The sequence below is a fragment of the Miniopterus natalensis genome, chromosome 14 (genome assembly GCF_054644295.1).
Source record: "Miniopterus natalensis isolate mMinNat1 chromosome 14, mMinNat1.hap1, whole genome shotgun sequence".
Taxonomy (NCBI): Eukaryota; Metazoa; Chordata; class Mammalia; order Chiroptera; family Miniopteridae; genus Miniopterus; species Miniopterus natalensis.
Genome location: NC_142094.1, coordinates 10,065,576 through 10,089,001, shown reverse-complemented (window position 1 = coordinate 10,089,001; position 23,426 = coordinate 10,065,576). Strand labels below are relative to the sequence as shown.

The following is a 23,426-nucleotide window of genomic DNA, read 5'->3' as shown; positions in this document are numbered from 1 at the left end:
AGAGGAGAGCAGAGCAGAGCAAGGTGGGTTAGGTACAGAAGGTCTTCAGGGTGGAAAGCCCCAGGTGCCTAGCAACAAACAACTGTAGGGTGGGACTCTGCCCCCAGGGTAGCTTTTCCTTCCCTAGCATATTGTGGGTTTGGACCCCCTGACCTTTCCTCCCTAGAGATAACATCTAGGCCTCAGTTGTATTTCAGCTCCAGGCCCCCCAAAGCAACAAAACCAGGCACAGCTGACCTCAGGACCAGCTGCATTGGACAAGGACCCCGCGCTGGCAAGCCAGTCAGTGGAGACCACAACCCTGAAAGGACACACCTGGAAAGCTGCTGAATATTATAATGAGATCGTCCCCTGGGACCTCCCCTAAAATCTCCACCCTTGAAATCATTAAGACTCAGGCTCCACTGGCTCTCTCCTGGGAGCAGCCCTCCCCCCAATAAGCCAGCTGCTTATGTTGGGTAGAAGGAGGAAGGTTACATGGGAAAGTGGGAATTACAGGCCTGGGGAAGTGGGCGAGATATAATGCTGGACTGCAGGCACTGCCGCCGGGTCGAAAAGGGCGGGGGGCCTCCAGGACTCCATTGTGTGGGGAACGAGGCTGTTGCTCCTTCCGGAGGAGGGGAGGCCTCGGGAGAGAGAGAGGGCGGCCTCCCAGGGCCAGCTCCCCGGCGCACACCCTCGGCCGGGCCAGAACGCGCCCATCAGAGCCGAGCAATCTCGGTTCACAGAGCATGATCAATATTTCTTTTAACTATAGCTACTCCGCACTGTTCTACTTCTGCCCCTAACACGACTATTCTATTTCTGCCCTAAGGATACAAGTAGAATCACACACTATTTACCCTTTCGTGTCTTCTGCCATTTATTGTATCTGTACGCTAAGGCTAAATAATATCCACCTGTGAGGGCATCTGCTAGGACAGGGTCACGCAGTATATTACTTGGTACAAAGTTTGTCTTCAACAAATGTTTTTCATTTGACCTGATTATTCTGGAAGGGCGAAAGGACGGGGCCCCAGCGCACAGGCAACACCGCGCCTGCGCTCCGCCCTCTGCCGGGCACGTGAGGGCTTTGGGCCGACCGGAGCGCTCTCGCGAGACTGTCAGATGTGCGCGGTGAGGCGTGAGAGGAAGGTTGTGCTACCGCGAGAACTCCGCCTTTCGGCCCTCGGCTGGTGCCCGGCAGCTTGTGTTCACGGAAGGTCCCCTCGGATCGCCCGGAGTTCCGTTTGTAGCCGGTAAGAACGGAGTGGCGGGCGCGTCTCCTTCGGCCTCCCCGCGGCAGGCTGGTCCGGGCGCCCTGACCGCTTGCCTGACGGGCTTGGGCCTGCCCTGCGGGGCCGGCCCCCTTCTCGACGCGCCCGCCGGGGCCGCCTCCCGCCGCCTCCCCGGGCCGGGCCTGCCTTCCTCTCCCGGCCAGCGAGGCCCGCCGCGGCCGCCGCCTCCCGCCCGCCTCCCCGGGCCGGGCCTGCCTTCCTCTCCCGGCCAGCGAGGCCCTCCGCGGCCGCCGCCTCCCGCCCGCCTCCCCGGGCCGGGCCTGCCTTCCTCTCCCGGCCAGCGACGCCCGCCGGGGCCGCCGCCTCCCTGTCTCCCCGTCTCCCCGGCCTAGACGGCGCCTAGTTTTTCTTGCTCTCCCCGGCGACCCTCGGAGCAGGGGGGTTGGGAGGGGGTGTTTTCCAGAGAGTGCCCAGAATATATGTATTCCTAACCTGTTGGGAGGAAACGTGAAGAAGACAATGTTTTTATTGTATGCCAACACAACGTTACTTACTGCCTCGGGCAATTCTCCCCACGATCCCTGGGCGTAGCTTGATTATCTCCTTTTTACGGAGGAGAAGAGCCAGGCTTGCTCATTCATTGATTCATTCCACCAATAATCGTTTACTCAGTGTCTCTATGTTCGGGTGTTCAGGATACAGCAATGATAAAATAGACACAGCCCTTATTTTCGTGGAACTAAATTCTTGTGACAGGGACAGCAATAATCGTAAGTAGCCTTATTGTGTGACCTAACCGGTGATGTGGTCAAGAAGGGCAGAAGTCAGAGTGCCAGGGTCTATCTGACAGCAAAGAGCTTTTTTCACCATACCATTTTGTGTTGTTTTCTAATTGGGGTAAGGTTCATCATAACATAAAATTTTGCACCGCCCACTTGGTAATTTGGAAATATGGTTGAGTGAGCATGGGCAGGTAATCATACGTGGCTTATTTTTGCACTGCGATCCTAGTGTGACATTTCTGAGTTTTAAAAGATGTGAGATGCCTGGCCGTGTGGTTCAGTGATTGAGCTTCAACACAGGAACCAGGAGGTCTCAGTTGGATTCCTGATCAGAGCACATTCCTGGGTTGTGGATCCCCAGTAGAGGGCGTGCAGGAGGCAGCCCATCCATGATTCTCTATCATCTCTCTCTCTCTCTCTCCCTCTCTCTCTAAAAAAAAAAAAATCAATAAAAACATTTTTCAACAAAACCAAAAAGCCCCTATCAGACCCTTTGAGGAAGACTTCCCCAGATGCTGCAGTGGGGGTGGGTTGGGGGTGCATGTATCTTGTGGTTTAGGAAAGTTACTTGGTTTGCACTTTACAAGGTTTGCTAGCTTGCAAATTTGTGAAGATGATTGAGATAATATTTGTAAAGCCTAGCCCTGCTGGCGTGGCTCAGCGGTTGGGATCTCCGTTTGATTCCTGGTCAGGGCACATGCCTGGGTTGTGGGCTAGATCCCCAGTAGGGGGTGTGTAGGAGGCAGCTGATCAATGACTCATCATTGATGTTTCTCTCTCCCCCCTGTCTGTTCCTCTCTCAGAAATCAATAAACCTAAATTTAAAATATATATGTATATGTAAAGTCTAGCACGATAACATTTTATTTCTCCTTCCCCCTCTTCTATGGAACTGTTCTTTGGGTCCCTAGGGAAAATCCTAGCGGTTTCAAGTTTATGATATTTTGTGTTCAATTAAACCTTTACAATTACATTATTAATTTTAGGCAAACAGGTATTTCAAAAGTGGGAAAGCATGGGAATCTGTGTAAGGAAAGGAAGATGTGATTCTCAAAGTGGAGGAGAGATCTTATTTTAGGACTCCCCATCCCCACCCGCATTTTATTAAATCAGCTTAGCTGTTCCAGAATCTCAGGAACCTGTGTATGGGCTTCATAAAATTGCACAGGATATTTTGACACATATCCTTCCCCCCGTTGGCTAGTGCTTTATAATAATTTCCCTCATAGAGTAAGTGTGAGCATACTGGAAGACATTCATTGCTGTTTATTGCTGCTGATGGGCTTTTAAATCTTAGTCTCTTGTTCCATAGAATTAGTATTTTCTGCTTAGTTTTTGGTGAATCAGTGGCACAGTTTCTCTAGAAGGCAAGTTCACCATTATTTCCTCAGGAACTATCACTATGTGTCAGCTTAGGCACTCAATACATGTATGTTGAATGAAAACATAAAATCTTAATAACTAAATGTAACAATTCTGTTCGGTGAAGGAATGAATAACTGACAAAATAGGTTAAAACTTTTTGCATGTCTATTTGGTCATAGATAAGTAAGTCTTTTAGTACTTTGATGATTACAGGTTTCATGAGAACATAATCTTGGGTATATATTGAGTTTTATTCTGGCATTATTGCTAATCTCACAGGCTTTAGAGGAAGGAAAATATTTTATCACTTGTTTACTTATGTGGGGAAAACCACAAGATGTTTACCGTAGAAAATCAGGGATAATAGATACATAACATGTTTTTCTATCCTTGACTATATTATGGTAAGAAGTTTCAAGTTGAAGTTAGGGCACAGCCCCAGTTCTGAAAGCCTACTAAAACTTCTGTGGTGTCCACTGGAATGTTTGTGGCACTGCAAAATCTGAGAAGAAAAATCCGGAGTTGGCTGTAAGTACAGTAATGTTTCTCCTTTAACTGACAAACCTGCTGGTGCTTGTGGATCTGTTTATCTGAGCTTTGATGGGTCTGGCATCAGAAAAGACACTTTATCTCAGTGTCTGTCCTAGAATCATGGTTTCAGTGGCAGTACCCTTGCCAGTTTTATCTTGTTTGAAAGCAAACTAAAAGTAATAGAAACATTTCCACTTCTGAAAAACCTTCTTGAACCTAATGAAGGCCTTAGTGGGGCACCAAGTTGATTATCTATCTTTAAAGCAGAACTGTGCCATACTTATTATAACTGGTCTGAATTTAAGCATTTGTTCATCATTTATTCATCCGTCCACTTATCAAACATGTATTAAGCCTCCGCTGAGTTTAGGGCCACAGCATTGCACAGCTCCAGGGACACTATACTCTTTCTGTCAATTCAAAAGTGCACATAGAATGTGAAAGGAGTTGGTAATGCCAGGGTACTGATACCAGGCTATCTATTCAGCATTAGGGTGTACAAAGCCAGGTAAGACATGGTCTCTTCTCTAGACCTCTCAGGCTGTAGAGGCAGACATGTAACAATAAAGGTAACATGTTACAGGTATCATGCTGTAAACCTGTGGAGATTACAGTGGGCCCAGAGGAAGCAGCAGCTAACTCTATTGACCAAAACTATTGAGGAATGGGGTGTTTGGTCAGGAAAGATTTAGTAGTGACTATGACTTGAGCATAGTCAGAAAAATGGACAGGAAGGAACTGGCATTGGTGGCAGAGTGTGGGAGAGCCAAGCTGGACAAAGCTCAATTAGCCTGGACTATGCATGGAACGAACTGGCAGATGATGGTGTAGGGGTTGCTCTGGGGAGACTGCAGGAGAGTCAGGCTGAAGCCAGAAAATAGAGAATTTTATTGCCTTTATAAGAAATTTGGACTTTAAATGTTTTTATTTTATTTTATGATTTTAGACAGACAGGAAGGGAGAGGGAGAGAGAGACAGAAACATCGATGAGAACCTGGGACCAAGCCTGCAACCCAGGCACATGCCCCAACCTGGGATTGAATCAGCAACTTCCCCGTGCATGGGTGAAGCCACTGGAGAGTTATAGTTTATGTTCTCTCTAGATGAGCTGATCTACTAGGAAATGAGACAGTATAAAAATCTTGAAGCAGAAGAGAAGTAAAATGCTTTATGAATTTTTTCCCTTTAGAACCTAAAAATTTCATAAAGATCCAAGGGCAAGTAATGCAGTTTAAGGGAGTGAAGACGTGCTTGCAAATTGGTCTAACTGCAGAATTCTAATAGATCTTTATGATTCCCCCCCCAGTCTTTTTATGTTTATGTAATATTTAAAAAAATCACATCATTATAGTAACAGTTGAAGCTGGCATGAGCTGACAGAATAAACACTGAATCTCAGTAATTGTGTAATTCAGTGGGAATTCAAGTGAGGTTGAGCTGGAGCATTTAGGGAAGCATTGGTCATAGAGACCAATCTTTTAGAAAGGGCATAGAGATCATTGGTTATGTAGGTGATAGTCAACATTGTGACTATAGGGGCACATAGAAGAGAGATGAAAGTTCTTGGCATCAGTTACATTTTAATAGACTGAAAAAGTCCTCCTTTCTAGCCATTGACTGAAAGTACAAAGGGCCATAAAATTTTAACTTTTCATTCAGAGGTATTTCTAGTTTTTTTTTCTTGTGCCTTCACAAAATGTTATCAAATGAAAGTATTTTGAATTAAGAGAGAAATTGTTTTCTCATTATTTTTGGTAATGAATGCCTGAAATGGGATCCAAGAAACTATGCATCACAGATAAAGCAGGCTCCTCCACAAACTGTTCATCTGAAATCTGAGGGATGCTTAATTGAGGGTGATGGCCTTTAGCATTCCCTCTCCCTCCCCTTTTTTTTTAAATTCCCCACTTGAGGATGTTTTCATTGACTTAGAGAGGAATGGGAGAGCAAGAGAGCCACAACCTAGTTTTGTGCCCTGACTAGGAATTGAACCTATAGCCTTTTGGTGTTTGGGAGGACAGACACTCCAAGCAACTGAGCTATCCAGCCAGGGTTAGTTAGGGTTCCCTGTTTGGTCATGTGATTTTTTTTTTTCTCTTACTGTTTACAAAAGTAGTTTTATATGTATAGACAAAAGCAAGTATTTTACATTAAAAAAAGTTAATTGAAAGGGAATGGCTGTGCTGTCTAGATTTTGTCTTCTGGCGAGTTTGGAATACCATGCACATGATTATCATAAGACAGGAAGTACTTAATGTGTGCCAGGCACTGTCCTAAACACTTTACACATATTAATTCATGTAATTCTCATTGAGTTGGTTCCATTATTGTCCTCATTTTACAGATGGGAAACTGAGGCACAGATTGGTTAAGTGACTTGCCTAAGGTTACTTTGTATCTAAGTGGCAGGGCCAGGTTTGTACCAAAACAGGTCCATCTTCATGACGACTGTGTATTGTATTATTGCGTTTCCAGGCAGGGCTCTCAATTTCACTTCTGTAGTCACAACACCTAGAATAGTGCTCAGCATCTGGAAAGTGCTCAGTCAACTTTTGTTCAATGAAAACCATCCATGAGTGTTAAAGCAGTGCTGCACTGAGGCCGTGTAGGAGTGTGGAGTGTACGAGAGAGAGAATGATCCAGAGGGACACGTGTGTGCATGTGGCAATGGGAGGGGTGGATTACATGTACAGATGTGTCAGAGATGTGAGGAGATGTCTGAAAGCCTGAAATAAAAGCCGGGCTGACTGATAACCTGAGAGGGAGTCTTAAGCTCTTGGCCAGGAACATTCCAATAACTCGGTAAGCCTCTGATTGTCCCAAGTTTGTTATTTCTCTGTAATGATTAGCAGTAAAATCCTTAAATCATAGATGTCTTGAAGATTTGGGGCGAAGAGGGGTGGGTGGATATGTAGGAGGCGGGAATGGGACCAGGTGTTAGAACGGTGGGGTCACCAGGGACCTGGTTCAGCAACCTCACTATTTGAATTCTGGCTAGGGAAGAATTCAGAGCCAAGACTTAAACTATAAGATAACATTTATTTGGAAAATTTCAGAGGTGGAAGAAGTAATTCCTAGAAGAAATAGGCTTAGGAAACAAGTTAGAGAGGTTAAGGAAAGGCCCTTGGAGCTTGGGAGTAAGAAAGGTGATGGTTAGGTGCCTGGGGGAAGGCGCAGGGGAAAAGGCAAAGGCTGCACCAGGGGTGGGAAAGCCACTGGGTCCTCTGTCCTAAGGGTTTTAAGGGTGGAGATTTTAGGGGAGGTCCCAGGATAAGATCTTAATAGAATATTCAGCAGTTTTCCAGGTGTCCTTTCAGGGTCTAGGTCTCCACTGATTAATTGGTCGGATGGGGGGGCGGTCAGTCAATTCAATTGGTCCTGAGGCAGCCATGGGGCCACTGGTCTGGTTTTGTTGCTCTTCTGGGCCTGGAGCTGAAATACAACTGAGGCCACGATGTTATCTCTAGGGAGGTAAGGTCAGGGGGTCTAAACCACAGGACCAGTGATATGCTAGGGGAGGGAAGGTCACCCAGGGGGGGAGGTCCCACCCTACAATTGTCCTTTGTTAGGCACCCTGGGCTTTTTGCCCTGGTGACCCGTCCCTAGGCCACGGCCTAGCTCTGCTCACGCATAACTGCCTACCACACACAGGCCCGCCGCTGGAGCAGGTGGATCGGAGAGGCCGGATAGGAGCCCCTGGCGCCGGTGGGGGCTCTGCCATCCGGCTTTGCCCAAAACAGCTGGGCCGGGATGGAGATGCCCAGCCGGGGACCTAGGCGTTGTTGCAGCGACGCCGGAGCCTCTCAGGAGGCTTCGGGCCCCTCCGGCTGCCCGTAGGACCCGGCCGCCCCTGCGGCGCCGTGCGCTCCAGCCAGTCACGCGAGCGGGGCGGGGCGGGATCCTCCGCTCCGGCTCTTCCTCCCCCGGGTCCGGGTAAGGCAGCCTTGGGCTCCGCGCAGCTCGTGGCTCTCGAGGTACGTGTGCCGGCTGCGGCTCTCCAGGGGAGCCCTGGGGCGGCTGGCCTTTGCTGCTGAGCCGCGACGGGCCCCGGGACGCGGGGGTGAGCGCGGGGCTGCGGCGAGAGGCCGCGGGTCTTACAGTGTTGGGGAACCTGGGGAGCTGCGTGAGCCACTCTTGCTTTTGAGCTAGATAAGCCTTTTTGGAGTTGGATGGTAAAGACCAATTTTGTGGTCAGTTTTCAGTAACCGTTCCCGGAAGTTGATTAGCTGGGATCGATTGCTCATAATAGCTTGTATCAAGGCAGGCCAGTCTGAGTTCAGTAAGCTCTGAAATGTTAACCTTAAAATACGGTCTTGTGAATTTATTATTACCTTATTTTATGTAAGACATTAACCTTTGTGTGGTTTTAAAAAATTATGGGGAAACATTCTGAATTTCAGAAACAACTTGTCTTAATAAAGAATTAAAAGTGGGCTGGCTCTAGGATAAGATATAGAGATAAAGCCTTTTATTTTTTTTAACTGAAGGAAAGTGTGAAGTAAAGAACTGTCTCAAGGTAAAATTGAATGTGGAATATTATTGTTTTATAATTTTTCCCCCAGAAATTTTGTACCTACGGTCAAATATATGGTGGGCAAAAGTAGGTTTACAGTTGTGAGTACTCAGTTTAATTCTTGTATTATTAATTAAAATTGTATTATTTGTATTACAACTGTATACCTACTTTTGCCTACCCCTGTATGTATATTGTCTCATCAAAGATAACCAAACTGGCAGTTTTTTGAATTTATTAATCCATAGAACAGTAGGTATCTTGTGGATTGTGCTTTAAGGGGTTGTGCTTCTAGCAATGATTCGGATACCAGGAAAATAAATAAAAAGTGGAATTTTTTTAAATTTTTTTTTTTGAAAGGGATAGGTGGGAAGTGGGACAAATGGCTGGAAGCTGCAGTTATAGAGGTGATCCCTTCCAGGCCTTCATTCAGACAAACAAGTGGAACTCTGAGTGGTTGTGATACAGGTGTGGGATCAGAACCCAGGGCTCTTGCTCCTGTCCTTCGTACATGTTTGAAGTGTGTTTGGTGTGCACTGGTGTTTGGCAGTGTTTTGATTGTTTTGACATGCAAAGGTACTATTTATTTGCTAGCATTATTCAGGGAAGAAGGTTCTGAAAAATTGTCATAATTTATTGAGGGCTATGAAAATGGACTGAGAATCTTAATGGAAGTATAAATGTTACTATTTCAATGGTAATTGGAATGATAATTTTGGAATATTAATTTTAAATTCTAGTGTTGGTAAATAAAAATAGTTTATGGGTAATAATACACTAAAGGAAGAACAAGCTGGTCAGAGGGACACAATCCAGGACTAGACCTTGGAAACCCGTATCTCCCGTTTATGGCTGGCTATGGTCCTTCAGTGGGTCATTTAAACTGTCTGGGCCTTTGTGGCTTCATCTTTAAAATGACAGTAGTGTGCTAAAGTGATGGTGAAGTTTTTTCCAACTTCAAATTGTGGTTTGTGTCAGTTACACATGGGTCACAACTCTGGAAACTTTATGGTTAAACCATATGATAATGACTCAGCTTCATTAGTGGTTAGTTGCTCAATTTTGGTTCCCTGGTCTTTGGACTTGATAACTTGATTTGTGCAAAGCATTGTGCAAATATGGCATATATAGCTTGAAGAAGTCCTCTTTTGTTTTTAGGATATATGTGTGTCTTCCTCCTTCCCCCTCCCCCAAAACCTAGGAATCCTAGAGGCAGGGGAATTTTAGAAAGCACTTAAACTTTTACCTTTGTCTCAAAAACTGTATGTTTAAGGCAGTCTTCTTTGGAAGGTGGTGGTAGGGCAGTAGTTTGGATTATAAAGGTTGGAATATGAAAAGACATTTTTAGTAGTCATTCATTGATTTGAATTTTAGAATTAGAGCTGATTTGGTCCATTCTTTTTACAGGTTAGAAAGTAGGCAAACATGTGCATACTTAGACTATTGAGTTAATAAATGGCTAAATGATTATAAGTCAGGGCCTCCTCACTTCAAAGCCTTTTCTAGCATCAGTGCTGCTTTCTATAGTCAGTCCAAAGGCGGAGGTTCCTAAAGTTCCCATAACTCAGGTAAATATAATAATAACAATAAATGCAGTATTAAAAAATACAGTATGCAGGGTCTGGGTTAATGCTTATAGGCAGATAATGTCTCACTTTAACTTTACTGCAGCCCTTTGTAGCTGTTGTCATTTTCTCCATTTTTTTTTTTCCTCCAGAGGAAATTGAGGCCAGAGAAGTTAAGTAAATAAGTTCATGGGTCTCAAGCTTGCAAATGCAGCTGGAATTTTGGTTTGTCCGACCCCAGAGTAACCTGTTAACCATTACCCTTGCTTCACTGGCACTCGAACCTGAAAGAAATGGTGAATTGTTGAAAATGGCTATATGAACTAGTTACCTCAAACAAGTCTTTTTTGATGTGGCATTTCATAAACCTGGTTGAGGCTTCACCTCATTGTGATTTGAGCTCCCCTGTGTAGTGGGGTTTTGATTTCAGCTCTGAGGGCTTTTCCTCACTGCAGTACAAGAGGGCAAGCATTACACAGCTCCCCTCTTGGGATTGGGCTGTGGAAGCTGACTGCCCCATAGGGAGGAGGGGCAGAGCCAAGGGCAGCAAAGGGACATACACCCTGGGACTGGCCATAAAGAAATGAAACAGGTTTTCTTAGTGGCTGACAAATGGGCTCTAAAGACCTTGTTCTAACAAGATGATTGTTTTGAAGAGTAACACTTATTTTAATTTGAAAACTTAATAAGTATTGGGGAAAACTAGTTTTATAACTTTTAAATCTCATCCTACCTTCTGTTTACAAATGATAAAAGAAAAATCCAACTTGAGTACTTTTGCCATATTCTACTCTTATCAGGCAGTTGTATAGTGTTTGTGATTCAGTGAGAAGACTGACTTTGGGGATCTAGTGATACAGTCAGCACTGTATGCATTTGAATTTGTCTCCCATATGGCCTAGAGCTCAGGTTTTTTTGACATCTTGAAGCAGCATTTTAATTTTATTGATTAAATTTTGCACTGTGCCTGGCATTATCGCATTTCACACAAATGGTGAGGACCTAGGAGTGGGAAATTTGGCACATGTGAAATTTGGTTAATACATTTGAAAGACGGCTAAACATGCCTTGCATATAACTAACCTAAGTGCATAGTGAACCAACTTGTGCTAACGTGGGGGCACTCCAGCTCTCCAAAGCTTAGCTGACATTTCACTTGTGTTATGCAGGCCTTTTCAAAGTCCCTACAGTGTGTGCCAAGTGTACACTAATGTCTGTGCTTAAAATAGGACAGCTTATAGTATGAAAAATGAAGGCAGCAAAGTAGGTACAGCTTGGTGTTTGAAGGGTTGGAAAAAATTTCAAGGAGATTGAGGTAACAAAATAACATGGTGAAGTTAGAAAGTTTCCTGTATCTTTCAGTTTCTTATAGGAAGTCTACTTCCTGAATGTGAATCTTTTGCTGAGATGGTCAAAAGAAAGCCTACTGGGCTTCTTCCTCTCACTATTCTATTTCTGAGGATGGGGAACACAATGCCTTTCTTCCTTCCCAGCTTCTAGCTAGCCACCTGGCCCTAAACCTAGGCCTGAAGATGCAGCACAAGCCAAAGCTGCCTTTGTTCCAGGCGAGCAGTCAGCCACGTCAGGGACTACCTTGGGTAGGCTGCTGCTCAGTTGAAAGCTGGCTTCTCTGAGGTCATTGCCTTCAGGCCTGTTGGGAAGTTCTTTCATATGTTGCCTCAGATGTCTCCTTAATCCCTCCTCCCCCACTTTAGGTTATTTTGAGCAAGCTTAATTCTTCTCTTTGACATGTCTCCAAATGTTTGAGAAGAGACTTCTCTTATCAAGGTTAAACAGCTTCCCTTCTGTAGAAATTTGTCATGGGTTTGAGGCCTCTTTCCCTTTCCTAAATGCTTCTTTCTAAAGTGTGTTATTCAGAAAGAAATTTCAAATATAGTCTAATAAACATGAAACAGATTAGTCCTCTGACAAACACTGTACTTTTGATGAATTCAGTCAAATAGTGTGTTGGTTATCTCCCCTCAGGCCCAGTGCACTGCTACCTCATATAGGGCTCACTTTCAGTTTAAAATCTCCACCCTTTAAAAAATTTATGCTCTTACTTTGTCCTACCCGATTCAAGTTCAAAAAATTTACATTTTGTTTTATAAGATTTAACAGCTCTGTGGAGATTGTTTTGGAATTTGTTGCTCTCACAGTCCCATGCTATCTCCAGCTTGAATGGCTGCCTTCTGTTTTCACCCAAGGCATTAGGAAAGTGGTTGAGAAATTAGGGAAAACAGGGCCACACCTCTGAAAACTTCACAGCTGGCTTCAGTCCGTTATCCTGTGAGTACTTTGTAAAAAATTATCTTATGATTTAACCTGATTGTATTTCTGTTTAGCCCATATTCACTTTGTCCACAAAGGTAGCATACAACCTTGTCACAGATCTTACTGTTGGCCAGGCATATTGTGTCTACTACATTGACTGGCCAGCTTAATGAAACTATCCAAGGACATAACTTTGGTGTCCTAGGGCTTAGTGAACCTGAGCTGGGCTACAGCTATCATTACTTTCTTTTTCTAAGTGTTTAGAAACCATGTTTGATTCTAGATCTATCCAGGATAGACACCAGTGGCTTCTGTCAAGCCCTGCTTCATTGAATTTTTGGCTCTTCTGTCCCAGTCTTGCCTCATTGTATCATTGGTTATGTGCTATTCTTTCCACTTCTATTTCATAACTCTCGTAAACCTAAGCTTATTAGAGAACTCTGTAGCTTGCCACAGTAATTTCTGTAAGTACCTCCCTTATGTCAGAATCCTGTGAAATTAATTTGTTAGACTTAAGTTCTTGGGAGCTTCCTAGCTATGAAGCCATTCCTAAGTTGTTCCTAAATTTAAAAAAATATGTAAAAAAGAAAAGAGAATTTTAAATTCAGTCCTCTCAGTAAATTTAGGTAAATGCCAGATCTAAACAGTGTTCTAAGCTGGTTATCAAGGTTTTTTTGCAGCTTTTTTTCGAAGTACTGTAATTATGATCCTTCTAGAGCTTTTAGACTTCATCTCTAAATCTGTAAAACAAGAGCACATGCCCCTTATGACTTCATGTGGGTTATAAATAGAAACTTACACTCTATGTTCTTTTAACTTTTTGGAGGCTGTATGCCCTATTGATTCAGAAAAATTGGTGTATTTTTTCAGAAATAATCTGTTCATATGTAAAGTGTCACTAAAGTAGATGCATAGAATTTTACGGCAGGAATACAATAGTGGTGGGCAGGGAGAGGAGGCAGTATTTATTAAGAGTTTGCCATGTGCCCGGTCCTGTGATGGAAGAAATCTAAGCAGTTAGTAACTGGGAGTTGGTTGGAATGATCATTTGGGGGAGGTTTGAAAGGTGGTTTCTGGTTGTAATTATGGTGCAATTTGGATTGTTCTTTTGTTTTGTTTTCTTTTAAAGGAACAGTGAGCAGAATGAGTACCTCACAGGACCAGAATGGCTCCAGTAAGAGAGAACCCCTTTCGAGGTGTCGTGATGCACAGAGGGATTTGGATCTTGCTATTGGTGGAGTTCTCCGGGCTGAACAGCAAATAAAAGATAACTTGCGAGAGGTATGATGTGTGCTTTTCTCTTGCTGTGTCTGGATTCAGCATAGTCATGGTTAAGAGCATGGCCAAGGGTTGGCTTCTCAGTGCCAACCAAGAAGCTTCACCTCATGCCTCGCATGGTCTGCCAGAAGTGTCGATGTCTTTGATTCCAAAGGGAAATAAAGCAGATGTTAGAAGAGTCTGGAAAACCTTGTACCACTTCAGGGAATTAGCTCAGCATGCATTTTTGATTGCTTTTCCATATGGTCCCTGTGCCAAGTACTGCCATCAATAAAAAAAATAACAAAATGAATGAGCAGTGTGCTGCTTGTCTGTGTCCTTGGTGCCTAAAGGATGGCACTGGATCCTGTCCCCTACCATCTTTTAACTTGGTGGTAGCATGGTTTTGGTGGTGGCATGGCTTTGTAAATGACTGTATCAGAGCAAGCCAGAATGAAATATGTTTGCTCTGTTGTCTTAATGGTATTCTCTTGGTGAGTGGGTAGACAAAGTAATATTCTATGACTTTGAAATACAACTTTATTTTGCAGAAAAATGTGTTTGAAAGACAGTTTTTAAAAATGTGGGTTCTCATTGATGATTTATAACTGTTTTGATTTTTCCTTAGGATTTTTATATATATTCCTCTTTGAATCACTGTTTATGCTTCCAGAAACATTTAATTTACAATTTTACTTAAACTGTCCACCCTAGTGGTCTCTGGCTATTGACAGGTAGTGGCATATCTCTTTATTAAATTGGCCTACTTTCAATGGATTGCTCATTTGTAGGGTGAAAAAAGAGATAAAGGCTAGCTGTTAAGTCAGTACTCTTGTCTTATTCCAGTTATAAATTTATAAAACTATAGGTTTTCAAATTACATGAAAAAACTGAGGGGGATCAGTATTACCTGACATATTCATTAATTTTCTCTTGATTATTTTATGACACCCAAAATAAACCTGATCCTCTTAGTACTGTGGGAGAATTTTAGAGCTTAGGTATGCTTTTATGGCTGGAATTCTTAAACTGGATCCTTGGGCCTTTGGGACACTGAACCCAGAAATTACAGGCGCAATTTTGAACATATGCATTTTTCTGGGGAGGTGCTTGATAGATGTCATTCGATATCCAAAAGGATTTGTGACTCCCAAAAGTTTAAGAACCTTACTGTTCAGGGGAAATACATTTTTTGGGCTTATAACACTAGTGAAGCTACTGTGTATGTGTTTCCTAGATCAAAGCCCAGATTCACAGCTGCATAAGCCGTCACTTGGAATGCCTTCGAAGCCGCGAGGTGTGGTTGTATGAACAGGTAGATCTCATCTATCAGCTTAAAGAGGAGACACTTCAGCAGCAGGCCCAACAGCTTTCCTGGGTAAGGTGGCTGATTTCTAGAGAATGTCTTTCCTGTATTGTAGCGTGAATATAGATCCTCTGAAGTGCTATTTGTAACTTGGATATACTTGGTGCCTTTAGTATCATTGTGGCTAGATGATTTCCTCCTTCTTTCAGTTACTGGGCCAGTTCAATTGTCTTATTCATCAGCTGGAGTGCACCCAAAGCAAAGATCTGGCCAATCAAGTCTCCGTGTGCCTGGAGAGGTAAAGACTATTTTTGCTTCTTTTGAGTTTTGGCTCTTTGACTTTGGTGTATTTAAAAAAGGTCAGTTGTGTAACTTACTGCTGCACCTGTTGGATTTGACTTGACTTCTCTGTTCCTGTGATAAGATCATCTTTATATATTTAATATTATACTTGGTGCATGGTTAAGTCATCTACCTTTGGTTGAGAGTCTTAGAAAAGTACAATCACTTCAAATAATTCACAGTTTGGCTTTTGTTTTGAATGAAGTTGAAATAGATAGTCCTTAAAAATAGCCAGGTTTTATTTACTTTTTCTCCAGACTGGGCAATTTGACCCTCAAACCTGAAGATTCGACTGTCCTACTCTTTGAAGCAGACACAACTGCACTGCGCCAGGCCATCACCACGTTTGGGTCCCTCAAGACCATCGTGAGTAATACTGATCTCAGATGGTTCATAGGGTACTTCTTAGGTCTGTGAACTCACACATGGTCTTAAAAACATCACATTTTTACTATGAATAGTGGCTTTCTTGAGAATTTGGTGAACTTCAGAAATTTCACATTCTTGATTAAGTTGACAGAGCATTAGGCTGGTAGTTCTTGGGATGTGGTATTGACTCATGGATAATCTCAAGAATTCATCTGGTATCTCTTAAAACCTTTGATGTATTTCTTATAAAATTTATGGCTTGGTCTTTCATATAAAGAACTAAACATTGTCTCATTTGGGTCTTGTTAAAAGTAGTGATACTACCAGTTCTGGTTAAATTTCTTATAGTTATGTAGTAGAGAATTCTCAGATTTGATAACTACTTTGTAGGTCATTGAATTAATTAATTAAAATATATCTTTATTGATTTCAGAGAGAGGAAAGGAGAGGGAGAGAGAGAGATAGAAACACCAATGATGAGAGTCATTGATCGGCTGCCTCCTGCATGCCCCCGACTGGGGATTGAGCCCACAACCCAGGCATGTACCCTGACCGGGAATCGAACCCCAAATGCCTGGATCCTGGGTTGACGCTCAACCACTGAGCCATGCCCGGCCAGGCTGTAGGTCATTGAATTTAGTGTAAAGAATATTTATTCTATAGAAGTGGTAATGCTGCCCTGGCCAGTTTGGCTCAGTGGTTAGAGTGTTGGCCCGTGGATTGAAGGGATTCTGGCCAAGGGCATGTACTTCAGTTGCAGGCTCAGTTCCCTGTGGGAGGCAGCCAATTGATATGTCTCTCTCACATTGATGTTTCTCTCTCTCCCCTTTCCACTCTCTCTGAAAAGCAATGGGAAAAAAAAAAGGTAATGCTTTGCTTAATACTTTGGAAATTTAAGAATGACAATTTCCCCTTTTTTTGGTATGAAAGTGCAACATTAACAAACAGATTATTTTGCTTTTATATTATAGCAAATCCCTGAGCACTTGATGACTCATACTAATCCATCAAATATTGGGCCCTTCATGGAGAAAAGAGGCTATATCCCATTGCTAGAACAGGTAAAATGTAATTTTGTTTCTGATAACTGAGTTATTACTTGGCTAATATTTCTTTTGAGTTTTAACTAAATCACTTTTTTTTTTTGGCTGCCATTTATTTGTAATAAGGCACCAGTGGTAATGAGTTAGTTTATACAATTAAGTGCTTCCCTTGAGACTAATGCAAATAGAAATTTAGATGTTTTATAGGTATTAAGAGAAAGTTACTGTTATCAATTACTTCATAAGAAGTTGTCATCAGCTCTCTGTTTGGGTTGGTTCTCTCTTAAGGATCCTTTTCTTTATAATTCATAGAGATTATTTACTTCTAAAGGCAATTCAAATACAGGTTTCTAGACATTTTGAGTTGAGAACCTTGGAGTTCAGCCGTACTCCTTTTATAATTGTGAAAGTGTAGCTTAGGGAAGTCATGTAATTTCTGATGGGTCAGTGGCAAGCCAGGACTAGAGCTTAGGTCTCCTGCTTTTCCGGTGTTCTTTCTACTGCACTTGACATTGCCTCATTTAAGCAGCAAAGTATTATGTGATTAGCAGAAGTCAGCATCCATCACCACAGCTGTCCCTCTCAGTGAATGGCTCCTTGGAAGCAAACCTGCCAATGGTCATCAGGCTCCTTACATACCCAGCACCAATCTCCAGGACTGGCTGACCCAAAAGCAGACCTTCGAGAACAGTCAGGTGTGTTGCTGCTTTATTGTTTCTGAGGTAGATGTAGAAGATGGGGTTAGTTACTAACAGTATGTCTTTGTTGAAACATGTATGTTTAATAATTTGTAATTACAATAGTGACACCTCTTCACCATAAAGTTTAGAAAGAGCTATATAAAGAAATACAAACCCATAATACCAACATGCAGAGACTACTGCTGTTAACATTTTTATTTATATATTTTATTTTTGTATGCATACATATACTTTAAAAAATTATCCTGTAAGCCCTGTTTTGGCTAGCAGATTTTTTTCACTAAGAGAGCATGAATATATTTTTCTGTTATTTAGTTTCTTCCATAAAATCCTTAATAGAATATAATGTTTCATCGATTGGCTACAACTTTAATCTCCAGTTTTTAAGGATATAAACAAAGTTCCTGTAAACATCCAGGAGCTATTTGTATAAGTTCTTTTTTAGTTCCAAATTACTAGAAATTGAATGCCTAGATTACAGTTTTAGATACATATTACCAACTTGGCTTTCTAGGAAATTGGTATCAGTTTATATTCCCACCAGCAGAATATTGACTGTTCCTGCTTCCCTGAAACTTGTCTAATAGTGGTAGTTATTTATAAGTTTTTTTTCTGAATTTGACACAATTCAGAGTTTCTTTCATTTAATTAAGGAAGTTGAATAATTTTCCTGTTTATTAGCCTTTATGATTTGCCTAATTATCTTTTGCTTATTTTGCCTTCTTTATTCATAAAGGTATATTATGTAGAATTAACTTCTTTTCTATCTATGCTACAAATGCTTTCTCCTAGTTTGCATTTAATATTTTTCACTTTGCTAAATTGCAGGAATTGGTATTTTTTATGTACACAAATATATATTTTAATATTGCAACAGAGAAATTCCTTGTCTCTGTATCTTAAATTTAGAAACATTGGGCAATGCAGGGAATAGGCAAATGGAACTCTTTTATCATTGAATCATTGAATCCCAAAGCACTCCTAATATTCAGGTGAACTAATACTGCATACTTTTTGCTTAGACTTCTGCCAGAGCCTGCAATTTCTTTAATGATGTCTGGGGTAACCTAAAGAGCTTGGAAAACTGGCTCAATAAGAGTCAGCAACAAGAAGTTCCTGAAAAACCAAGTTACCAAAAGGGTAACAGCTATTCTACCACCAGTTCTTACTCCGTTGATACTGAAAAGGTTGAAGATCTAGAGCGTCTTGATGAAGATGAAATGGATCTTTCTGATTGGCTGTTGACTCCCCAGGAATCCCCAAAGCTGGAGAAGCCTGGGAATGGCAGCTGTGAAACCAGTGAGAAGTTTAAGCTCTTGTTCCAGGCGTTCCAGGAGTCCTATAGTGTGAATGATTGGCTTGTCAAGCCTGATACCTGTACCAATTGCCGGGGCAACCAGCCCAAAGGTGTGGAGATTGAAAACCTGGGCAATCTGAAGTGCTTGAATGACCACATCGAGGCCAAGAAACCCTTGTCCACTCCCAGCATGGTTATTGAGGATTGGCTTGTCCAGAACCATCAGGACCCATATAAAGTAGAGGAGGTCTGCAAAGCCAATGAGCCCTGTACAAGCTTTGCAGAGTGTGTGTGTGATGAAAATTGTGAGAGGGAAGCGGTGTGTAAGTGGCTGCTGGAGAAAGAAGGAAAGGATAAAAATGGCGTGCCTGTGGAACCAAAACCTGAGTCAGAGAAGCGCATGGATTCCCTGAGTCTGTGGCTCTGTCCTTCCAGAAGAGAGGCAACAGAACAAGCGAAGAGATCAAAGGCAGGGGCTCCTAGAATTGCTGATGCGTTCACGGCGATAAGGAACAGTCCCTTGTCAGAGTGGCTTGTCCTACCATCGTGCAAAGGAGGACATCCCAAGGAAGTGCCCAGTCCTGAGGACACAGCTGGCAAACAAAAGCTTGTGAGTCCCGTGGCCGCTTCCTGGTGTCCCTTTAACACAGCTGACTGGGTCTTGCCAGGAAAGAAGACAGGAAACCTCAGCGAGTTATCCTCGGGAGAAGACAAGTGGCTACTTCGAAAGAAGGCCAAGGTAAGCAGGTATCAAAATAGCACCATTTGAAATATATTTAATAGATTTTTACTGTCTTAATCCCAAACCTTGCAAATGGCCCAGCTCCTTAAACATGTTAAATTTGGCTTCATTATTAATTTTGGTGCAATGGTAGCAACAGAATGGAGGATTTGTGGTTCCTGAAGTTTCTGTGCATCTTCCAGGTTCACAATCCCCATCCTTCGGGGGTGGGGACACACACACACGCCCTGCCAGCCTGTTTTATTGCTATTAATGGAAAAGATTTAGGAGCAAACAGTTGTCACCTTTGTTCTTCTTAGAATGCCTAACATTTACATTATTCTTCGTAGACACTGTTACTGGGACGGTTACTTTTAGCAACTCGCTCTTTTTGTCTTCTTGCAGGAAGTATTACTTCATTCACCCCTACAGGAGGAACCTAACTTCCCCCAAGACTGTTATGACCTCCCAGCAGTCTGTGATCTCTTTGCCTGTATGCGGCTTAAAGTTGATAAAGAGAAGTGGTTGTATCGAACTCCTCTACAGGTAGGTAAACGCCACTAGTGCAAATATTACAGATTTTACTGCTTATGTTGTCTTATGAACTTTGCCCATTGAACCATGTTAATGGAATATTAGGCAAGTGAGGGTGGGAGAGAGGGAGATCATAAAATTTAATGTATTTCACTTGAACTTGCTTTATGAAATAACTAGGCCATATGTGAAAATGACATATTGAGAAATGAACATGCCAATGCTTTAAGGTGGGGAGAAATGTTTTCATGCTACAGTGAAGTGACTCTTTCTATGTGGACTTTTCTTTACAGATGTGAAGGAATGGAGTAGTGGAGTCAAGCAACTTTTTTGCAAATTATCACATTTCCATGAGCCGAGTGACTGCAGCTTGCCAAATCATTGTTTCTGGGTGTGACCAGCTAGTTTAGTTCCCTTCCTGCCTAATTTTGAACTAGTGAAGAGAAGTCATCACATTATGCGTTACTGTGTAAAAGAAAAAGGCTGTTTGTTGATGCTAAGGTGATTCAGTTCCTTCTTATTAACTTAATTTCCCCTACACTAGAAAGAAACACAGCATCTTGGTGGATATTTCTTTCATAAGCCTCCACTGCTCTTTAGATTGGGTTATTAGTACATTAAAACACTGTATTTTAAAAAATGAAATAGATCTATAATTGGGGTGTTGATTAAAGCTAGTCAACTTCCTTCACCTTTTGATTACCCTATTTGATGCTTCCCTTGCTGTGGTTTTTTCCCCATTAGTGGTGGAAGCTATTATTTTTTCTGTTTAATATATAGCATATTTCACACAAATAACCTTGAGAATATAGTGATTTTTTTTTTTTAAAACCAAAATGTGTATCAACATCTTAGCAATTTTTTTTTTTTTAATCCTCTCCTGAGGATATTTTTTCCATTGCTTTTCAGAGAGAGTGGAAGGGAAAGAGAGACACATCAATCAGGGAGACACATCAATTGGTTGCCTCCTGCACGCACCCCAACCAGGGCTGGGGATCGAGCCTGCAACTGAGGTATGTGCCCTTGGCCGGAATTGAACCCTGGACCCTTCAGTCCGCTAGCTGATGCTCTAAGCACGGAGCCAAACCAGCTGGGGCCATCTTGGCAATTTTTGACATTAATTACAAAACATTTAGCCCATACATCAGAGTCTACATTTTCTTTTGGGAGAAATTCAGCTACTGCAAATTTTGTCTTTATTTCCTTCTTTAAGTGTTATTAAATTATGTAGTGAGCTATTTTAGAAGGGCTCTGAATTGCTTCAAAATATCCTGGGTAGTTCTAACCTCTGAAAATATTCTGAAGAAATGCAGGCAAAAGATTCCCAGTGCTGCCTAACCCAGTGGCAAAAGGCAAGACATGTTAGAAATGTAGTACTCGAACCCTTCATTGTCCTAAGGGTTGGTTATTGGTGCATCCTGGAAGTTGAGCTTGACATTGACACCTGGTGCTTTTAACTAGGGAGAAGTTAAATGTTCTCTTACTGCAAGCACAGTGTACCTTTACCTCTAAAAGTACAATGCAGTGACATTTTAGTGCAGAGGCCATTCTGAACACTTGTGCCTTGAGGTGTTTATTGAAGCTTTATGAAAACTGATGTTTTCTCAAGATTCTTAAAGTCACGTCCATGCTTTAAAAAGTTTCTCTGCAGGACAGAAATGGGAATTATGTTTTTAAATTCTCTGATATAGCTGCTTCCCAGGCCTTTATTGAGCCACTCAACTTGCCTTGGTATATGATATTGGAAATACTTTTAAAGTTTGTGATGTCATCACCTAGAAAGCCCTTTTGGGGAAATTTCAGTCTGACAGTGTTGTTTGCCATAGAGCTTCATTGGAATTCTTGAACCACAGCTGGAAAAAGCAAGCCCTCTTTTTATTTTTAGTCTCCTCCAGACACCATTTAGAACTTTAATAAAGGTGGTGGGTAAAACCTTTTAAGGAGCCTTTTCGTTATCTTAGGTTGCAGGAAACTGTAGTTTTTGAGGTTGAACACTGTGTATTACTAAATTTACATTAATAATCCCTTTGCTAATGAGTATGTCAGTCTTTTGCATTGATGCATTTTGTACACCCTCCATTAAAAGTCTTAAGAGCCGTAGTCGTGTGTATTTGTAATTTGTAAAAGTACCTTGTAACAATATGTTCTAGCACATGTAAATGTGGTAAACTGTTGGTTGGTAGTTCAGCTGATAAACAACAAAAAAATTTTATATTCAATAAAATATCAATGTTGTTTATGAATCTTAAATTAGGAAGAACAGATATGTTGTTACTAACTTCCATTTTTGGTCTGTTGCTGCAAACTCTTCATGTTACTCCTTTTAATTTTTATTCTGCTAAAGTTCAGTGCTTTTCTGCCAAATCCCTCCTTACCAGAGGCATCCAAAAAGGCCCTATTTTTCCAATCAGAACCACCAGTTGTTTAGTATTTATTATGTGTATGTATATAACCTGCAGTGCAGTTTTATTTTTTCATAGATATATTTCACAGAAATAAGTTGCCCTTATTTCCTTTAGCTTTCCCAAGGCTTCCTTAAAAACTTAGAGCTCTTGTTGTGGATGAGTTAATACATACAGAATTAAGCATGATCACTGGACAGGTTGTTCTAGCACACTACTCTAACGGTATAATGTTTAATCTGAAATATCTTGAGGTTATTTAGTGTCGGCTCTGTTGGAGGAAAATCTTAACCTAGCTGTTAATACTGCCAATAACCCTTCAACAAACATGAAAACATGTTTAGCCTAGTTGGGGCACAGAAAAAAAAGCCAAGAGTAGATTTCACTTTAAACCCAGAAAGATGCTTTTAAATGGAGACACCCACTATGTTTACATTGGAGCGGACTTTGGTTCTGTTTTCACCCTTTATTGGGAATACAGGGCATTAGTTTTGGATCATTAAATGAACAAACGTGGTGACATAGTATTGACAACAAGAATGACCTGAATGATGGGAGTAAGTGGTTTTCCAGTTTAGGGGGTAACAAAGCAGGTGCAAGATCTTCAAAGAGAACCATATTACTCAGCCACCAAACTCACTAATGGCTGGAAGAAGAGCCAGTCTGGTCAACCATCTTCATCACAGCAAATCTGAATCTGCACAATTTTTCAAACTAATTGTAGATGTGAGAGAGAACTCCACATAAATTGATCTGGATGACTACTAAAGTGTCCTCTGTTCACAAGATCTTCAGAGTGACTGTTGCAGCAAGGAGCCTTTCATGTGCTCCCAGTTATTATACAGTGCATAGAGGCTAGTGAGTGTTAGTCCTGCTAGACCACCGCGTGCTACCCCTCGAAGACCACCTGGGAGAGAGAAAAAAACAGATTTGTATTTGCATAGTGTCCTAGCATCAAAGGATTAAATAAGAGTATCATAAAATTGAGACAGACCACTCATGTTTATAGATACTCCATCCCAAACAGGAGAGTGGAAGTTTTAGAAGTAATATGAGAAACCAATCAGGAGATAAATGCCCCCTAAATGACCTGTTTAATAGACATACTATATTTCATATTTAAAATCTTTTAGTGTCACAATTTTTACCTAAGATAATCAGCCTTAATTTTTTGACTTTTCTCAATCTGACTTGTTTTTATAATACT

At 41.8% G+C, this 23,426-nt stretch overlaps 2 protein-coding genes across 3 annotated transcripts in view; one reads left to right on the top strand and one right to left on the bottom strand.

The window, feature by feature from the left end:
• The first annotated feature begins 1,151 nt into the window (after positions 1–1,151).
• On the top strand, positions 1,152–21,917 carry NCOA4 (nuclear receptor coactivator 4). Of its 2 annotated transcripts, none has more exons than XM_016200866.2 (10): positions 1,152–1,238; positions 13,377–13,528; positions 14,742–14,882; positions 15,020–15,108; positions 15,410–15,518; positions 16,493–16,582; positions 17,113–17,259; positions 18,288–19,301; positions 19,689–19,829; positions 20,111–21,917. In XM_016200866.2, exons 2-10 carry the CDS (start codon positions 13,391–13,393, stop codon positions 20,114–20,116), a joined length of 1,875 nt encoding a protein of 624 aa, XP_016056352.2. In that variant the 5' UTR covers positions 1,152–1,238; positions 13,377–13,390; the 3' UTR covers positions 20,117–21,917. The 2 variants fall into 2 exon arrangements, with proteins under 2 accessions (XP_016056352.2, XP_016056353.2); XM_016200867.2 differs by having other exon boundaries at positions 1,156–1,238; positions 17,116–17,259.
• LOC107527965 (mitochondrial import inner membrane translocase subunit Tim23) overlaps positions 21,496–23,426 on the bottom strand; it is a 31,472-nt gene continuing 29,541 nt past the window's right edge. Inside the window, exon 7 of the mRNA XM_016200864.2 lies at positions 21,496–23,126. Coding sequence (XP_016056350.1) covers positions 23,011–23,126 — 116 coding nt within the window. The 3' untranslated portion in view covers positions 21,496–23,010. The remainder of the gene's footprint in view (positions 23,127–23,426) is intronic.